The sequence below is a fragment of the Bufo bufo genome, chromosome 9 (assembly GCF_905171765.1).
Source record: "Bufo bufo chromosome 9, aBufBuf1.1, whole genome shotgun sequence".
NCBI classification, from domain to species: domain Eukaryota; kingdom Metazoa; phylum Chordata; class Amphibia; order Anura; family Bufonidae; genus Bufo; species Bufo bufo.
In genome coordinates, this window is record NC_053397.1 from 200,179,628 (window position 1) to 200,186,878 (window position 7,251).

The following is a 7,251-nucleotide window of genomic DNA, read 5'->3' on the forward strand; positions in this document are numbered from 1 at the left end:
TGTCAGATATAATGAACATATTGTACCTGCCTGTAAAGAATTTGTACCGAAAATGTGAATGACAGTAAAACTGATATAAGATAGTGAAGATATTGTTCCTGGGAATAAAAGTATAGCATATATATATATATATATATCATTATATATTATACAATATATGTGTGTGTGTGTGTGTGTATATATATATATATATATATATATATATATATATATATAATCTGTTTAAAAAAATAATATATATATATATATATACACACACACACACACACAATAATCAGTTTAAAAATATATATGTAAACACAAGAGAAAAAAAAAACATAATTATCCACACAGTGATTAAATGTGATATCTGATCCATGCTGCGGTATAATTATTATTTTCACTTATTATGTCTCTTCATATTCTATTAGCCATAGAAGAAATACTCACCTTTACAACCTAATAAAACTCTCCATTTCCCATCCACAGCCTGAGTATCTACGATCTAGTATTGTAATGACTGATTACAATAATTAGAACGATATGTTGCAAAATAATAACGACCAAATGTAAACAAAGAAGCCAAGAAACATCTACAGGTATAATAATAGAGGCTGTTCTAATCATACAAAAAAAAATGAAATAAATCTCTCGAAAGTCGTGACCATATTGTACAGTCCTTATAATCATGCTTTATTTTATCATATAATATGCCTTCTATTGCAGAGTACCATGGATATAATGTATCAGTCATGCATGCTATGTATGGAATATCTGTATACTCATCAGATAATAGTGTAGCTGCTGTGTGCATGGGTGTAGTTGGCTGTGGATGAGGCAGGGGGTCTCCTAAGGATCATAAACCAGAATCTATACAAGTTTCACTCCTTCCTCCTCCTCCTCCTCCTTTCTCTGTTATCAGCTTGAAACTGTAGAAGAAGTCCTTGACCAATCAGAAGTGAGCTTCTCCCCTGCCCTGACCAATAGGAGGCTGGGCATTGTTCTCAGCATTTGTCTAATGAGTGGTGGAGCAGAGGAGGCATCTGCAACTCTTCAGTGCACTGACAACTTGTGCTGCAAGGACTGAGCTGGAGGCTGGGAGGGGGATGCAGGTGGGATCTGGGCCCATCACTCACCCCAGGTAACATCATAGGAGCTTGCTGGACATACTGGGTCTTCAGCATCTGATGGTCTTTGTACAGCTGAGGTCATGGGCTTGAGGTTGTAGCCCTGGGGATCTGACTGTAAGCTATAGGGCATCATCACTGCATGCTCTATAGGAGGGTAGGTAGTATATAAGGGAGTGGTAGTCAGGCTGGGTGTCACTTGCTATTGAAAGGGTGCAGCTGGACCTGTATACATTTAAAGAGCATAGTCTTTCAAAGCAGTGGATGTGGGTATAGATTAGGACTAGTTTGTGTAGAGGGACCCCCCACCCCCCATACCATGGAGATAAGCGGGGCCTCTTCTGGATCCCAGGTTCCGCAAACAGCCACCTCCACCCATATACCAGTCACAGTGGCCGGAACCCTACTCAGGGGCCCCCAGTTGCTTTTGAGGGCAACAGAGAAATATCCCCGCACTCCAAAGTGCGCCCGCTGCCGGAATCACGGGGTGGTGTCGGCCCTCAAGGGCCACAAGCGTTACTGTCGCTGGAAGGACTGTATGTGCGCCAAGTGCACCCTGATCGCGGAGCGCCAGAGAGTCATGGCCGCGCAAGTTGCGCTCCGCAGGCAGCAGGCGCAGGAGGAGAACGAAGCTCGGGAGCTGCAGCTGCTCTACGGGACCGCGGAGGGACTGGCCCTGGCGGCGGCAAACGGCATCCTCCCCCCCAGGCCGGCCTATGAAGTGTTTGGGTCGGTGTGTCCTGAGAGTAGTTCAGGTAAGAACTCGTTCACTTTATGCGACAATTCCTGTTTAAGGTATTTATTTTTCTGCCGTTTCCGGTAATCGATCAAAACTAGGATCAAATAGTATAAAGTTCTACAAAGGAGACGGTATTTATAGAGCTGATGGTGAAAAGAGACAATGGCCACAGTGGAATCCCTATCCTGCAATAAAAATATACATTGTTAAGATAATAGATGGAAAGTAGGCAATAAATAATAGTAGTAATAATAATAATAATAATAATAATAAAAAATCATCATCATTACAATAACATTAATAACAACAATAACAATGGACAAATGTACAGTTCAGACAATTTACTTCCCAAAAGCAAATGATGGCAATAAAATAAAACCCTCCTATAGTGGAGCAGCGCTCAGTTTGCAATTTGCAATTTATCTTTGCTATGAACATATTCTGTCTGTGACACAAACGAATCCAGCTCTGCTACATATCAGAATATTTCGTCTTGTGCTGTACAGGAATGCGCTCACATTATGTGATATGGAAAGTTTCAGAATTTTTTGCCTGCAGAAAATGAACAGCTGTAGAGCAAAACTTCAAGTAACTGAGTAAAACATCCAAATATTCTACAGAATCCACTATAATCCAGATTACACTCATTTCTATCGATACAACCAGGCGGCGGCTCAGTTCTGTGAGAATTCATTGGAGTTAATTATAGGGACAAATAACTACAATAATTAAAGATTAACTGCACTGGGCAGTACAGAGAGGATAACCCTCAGCATGGAGAACCTGGTGCAAAGCAGTGATAGGGGACATGTGGAATTTAGATAACTGAAGGTTTTCTTCTTTTCTTTCTTTCTTTTTTTACATAGTTTACATATTGTCTATTTACAGTATCTATCTAATGTATCATCTATCTACTTTCTTTCTTTCTTCATCTTTCTCCTGTTTTCTCTAATGCTCATACTTTTTAATCTACAAATTATCTATCTATCTATCTATCTATCTATCTATCTATCTCTATACTCTATATCATTCTTTTTCTTTCTTTCTTTCTCATACTTTTTAAGCTACAAACTATCTATCTATCTATCTATCTATCTATCTATCTATCTATCTATCTATCTATCTATCTATCTATCTATCCCCTATTTATCTATCTATCTATCTATCTATCTATCATCTATCTATCTATCTATCTATCTATCTATCCATCTATTTTTTAGATAGATTTTATTCTTTTTGCCTTTACTTCTAACCTAAGAGACATCTCATGTGGTTTTTTTTTTATCTCCTTTCAGAAACAAAAATCCAGAAGTTTGACCTGTTCCCCAATACCCTCATTTCCAGGTCTGTCACCCCTCAGCAACTGACCCCTGGTGCAAAACCGGTGACCCCGGACAGTGAATCAGTCACTGGAAGTGCCCAGGGTGCCTCCTCTCCAGAAGGGAGGCCAGGTTCTGGTTCTGAAAATGGGGATGGTGAATCCTTCCTAAGCTCCCCCATGTCCAAAGTCATGAAAGAAGGTGAGGAGAGCCCAAGCTCCATCAGCCCACTGGGGTCTGAATCTGGATCTGATGCAGAAAAAGATGAGCAGGACCCAAGTTCTTCTTCTTCAGCCAGGCAGAGGACACCCATAGACATCCTGACCAGGGTGTTCCCCACCCAGAAGAGGAGTGTTTTGGAGCTTGTACTTCAAGGATGTGGAGGGGATGTGGTCCAAGCAATAGAGCAAATATTGAACAACAGAGGGCAGGAAAAGGGTGATGAAACCTGGTCTAGAGAAGCTGCCCTGCAAAGTATCCAACCATCAGTGTCCACCACACATAGACCCCTCATAGCTGGGGCCATTACCCCTACCATTGGGACACTAGGAAGCAGGTCTGCCTTTTCTCCACTGCAGCCCAATTCTACCCACTTTGGAACAGAGACCAGCACCTACCAGTTGGGTGGACATTTTGGACTGAACCCTTTAAGGTTGGCATATTCTGCCCACAGCAGGGGACTTGCCTTCATGACCCCATATTCCACAGCAGGGTTCATGCCCACACTAGGGTTTCGTCCCCCCATGGACTATGCATTTAGTGACTTAATGAGGGACAGGGCTAATGTCCACAAAGACCAAGTCTACACCAATGGGCTTTACGGTTCTGTAGTCAACAATGCTACAGAGAAACAATAAAGCATGCTCTCCTGGAAGTGTCTGAGGACCCTAGATACTAAGACTGTGGAGGATAACCTCCAGGACTGAAGAACCACTAAAGAACCTGGGTCCACCACCATGCCCTGCGTAATGCATAGTTTATAGCTCCACCAGCCAAATTCTGGATGTAATCCACAGTGGAGATTGTTTTTGGCCACAGCAGATACACATTGTAAACTTTTTTTTTTTTTTAAAGATGCACTTTTCCACTATTTGTCCTTTTCTTGGCTTGTCACAATAAGTAGAATTGTGATGTTCCAATGTATAATATACACAGACAGATGCAATCTAATGTTGAGCTTCTAAGTTATTCTTGATGTTGTGGGTGAAGTCAGTGACTTGGGGGTCACAAGGACAAGAGGACTGAGTCTTTTGTGTACAGAACTGTAGATATGGTGAGGAAGTGGCGTCCAATCAACTTCTTTTTTTGTCAATTTTTAAAGTATTGCTGTTGGTTTAATTAGAGATCAATAACATCTATGTGTGAGCTTCATCCATGAGCATTAGTAATAAATGATATTTTTTAAACTGCTTTCCCAGTGTTTACTGCTTGTAACAAACATGACAGCCGGGGCGGAATCTTATGTGTCAAATAATCGAATTCATAATTTTGTATTAATATGCTAAATCATAGTTGATATCAGCAAATACATATTTATCACACACATAGCAGGATATGTTTACCTCCATATAGTGTGTACATTTTATAAATGTAACATGTTTATATATGTACACATATACAGGTACATGTGTGTGTTGGCATACGCCCATACACATACATGTAATTTGTATGTTATGTGTATATATATATATACTTACTTGTAAACTACACAAATATAGCAGAACTCGCCTCCCTTGACATCATTTCCCAGAACCCATGCATGCATTTCTATGCTTTTTAGTGGAGTTTTTTGGTGCGTTTTTTGCAGTAAAAACACCAGCTCCAGATGTTAGCTGAAGGTTTATGGGAAACATGAAATGGAGGCATTTATTTTGCTCCTGGAGTTTTATTCATTAGGTGGTGTTATTTTTTTTTTACCTTTCCTTCTTTTTTCTGTCTTTCTTTTCTTCTTTTAAGGTCTGTGCATTTTTTCAGCCATTTTAATATCTCCTTTTCTGTAGGGGAAAACACCATGCTGTGGGGAAAACACACTGTTTGCAAAAAACATCTGAAAAAATGCAGCCAAAAAGCGTCAATTAGGCAGGTGCCCTTAAATATAAAACACATGCGGTTATTCAGCCTTTTTAATTTTTTTTCAGTGGCAAAAAGTCAGATAAAAAACTTTTGGGGAGCCTTAAGGGCTCGTTCACACGAACGTTTTTTGCGTTGCGTATACGGGCCGTTTAATGAGTTCCGTATACGGAATCATTCATTTCAATGGTTCCGCCAAAAAAACGGAATGTACTCCGTATGCATTCCTTTTTCGGTATTTCCATTTCTCCGTTCCGTTCAAAGAAAGAACATGTCCTATTATTGCCCGCAAATCACGTTCCGTGGCTCCATTCAAGTCAATGGGTCCGCACAAAAAAAATCGGAACACATACGGAATATACTCCGTATGTCTTCCGTATCCGTTCCGTTTTTTCGCGGAACCATCTATTGAAAATTTTATGTCCAGCCCAATTTCTTCTATGTAATTAATGTATACTGCATATGCCATACGAAAAAACGGAACGGAAAAACGGAATGGAACTGGAAACACTACTGAAACAAAAAACTGAAAAACGGATCCGTTATAAACGGCCCGCAAAACACTGAAAAAGCCATACGGTCGTGTGAACAAGCCCTTAAACTCAGGAAATACACCAGTTTACTATGGCTTTGAATGCAGTCAGGATTAGGTTTTGAACATTTAAGATAACAAAACAAAAAACAAAATAAAACTAAAAATAATAGATTTGTCTTTATACCCCAATAATCTTTATTGGCCTGAAGGCACTCCCAACACGTGTATCTTTTGTCTGTCTGTGTTTTTTTATGCCACTGATTTAACTGATAGGATGGCTGATGCTGAAATTCTAGAATTGTTATGATTTTTATGTATTATCTAGTTTTATTTTTTTAGGGCTTAAAAATCTTACAATGTAATTGACTGTATTTTGCATCACTGAAAAATGTGAAAGAAGCAAAACTGGTGTGAAATGTCCTAAGTGCTGTGACTGTCTCCTGCCACTAATGTAGTTAGGTCACATTTTATTATTTTTTATGGAGCTGATTGAAACGGATTGAAATTGATGTATAAAGGTACAGCAGTTTGCATCAGTTTTCCCATTTTATTTACACTTTATTCTTAAAACCTCTCCAAAAGTCCACCTCTTTGAGAAGACCACCCCCTTATCCAGACTAGATTTCCTGGGACAGATTTTCAGTTCCATCATATATTATACATACTGGTAATCTTTTTTTTTTTTAGAAGTCTACCCCCTTAGAAGTTCACTTTGGTAGACTTTTGATCAGTATTTTGCAGCAATATTTATAAGCTAAAACCCGGAGCTGGTCTAACACAGGGAAGAGAAGAAAATATCTCCTTTATACTTTTTCTCTTTAGATTGCACTTCTGGTTTATGTTTACTGATGAAAATTACTGATCATGTCCTGACCGTGCGAAAGTGGACATAAGGAAATGTATAAAGATTGGTGCACTGACCATAAATGTCTTACTATTTATCCTATCTATCTATCTATCTATCTATCTATCTATCTATCTATCTATCTATCTAATATCTATCTTTCTATCTATCTATCTATCTATCTATCTATCTATCTATCTATCTATCTATCATCTATCTCCTTTGTATCTATCTACCTAATATCTATCTATCTAATATCTATCTATCTATCTATCATATATCTCTATCTATCTATCTATCTATCTATCTATCTATCTATCTATCTATCTATCTATCTATCTATCTATCTATCTATCTATCTATCTATCTATCTATCTATCATCTATCTATGTCACGCAGTAAAACTAGCTGTCATTTTCTTTTATTATATGAACCATTCCTCAGGTCATGTCTCCTCTGTCTCACCACTAGAGGGAGCTATAAAGCCTACTCTTCTGATAGGGATTTGTTTTCCCATTGCAGATGTAACTTATTATTTTCCCCTTTTTACGTTGTGCACTAATTGAGTTAGAATACTACACAGATTACACACTGTGATAACTGGACACATGCTGCCCAATGACAAACTCAGCACTACT

At 38.8% G+C, this 7,251-nt stretch overlaps 1 protein-coding gene across 1 annotated transcript; it reads left to right on the plus strand.

Moving 5' to 3' along the window:
- The first annotated feature begins 1,425 nt into the window (after nucleotides 1-1,425).
- On the plus strand, nucleotides 1,426-4,021 carry DMRTA2 (DMRT like family A2). The gene is made up of 2 exons (XM_040407670.1): nucleotides 1,426-1,861; nucleotides 3,141-4,021. The coding sequence occupies exons 1-2, from the start codon at nucleotides 1,426-1,428 to the stop codon at nucleotides 4,019-4,021; spliced, it is 1,317 nt and encodes a 438-aa protein (XP_040263604.1).
- Nucleotides 4,022-7,251: the final 3,230 nt, after the last annotated feature.

Bases quoted from the DNA above. Each gene is read 5' to 3' on its own strand.
- DMRTA2 (XM_040407670.1), top strand. From the start codon at position 1,426: ATGGAGATAAGCGGGGCCTCTTCTGGATCCCAGGTTCCGCAAACAGCC. The intron at 1,862-3,140 runs GTAAGAACTCGT...ATCTCCTTTCAG, and splicing joins GTGTCCTGAGAGTAGTTCAG to AAACAAAAATCCAGAAGTTT.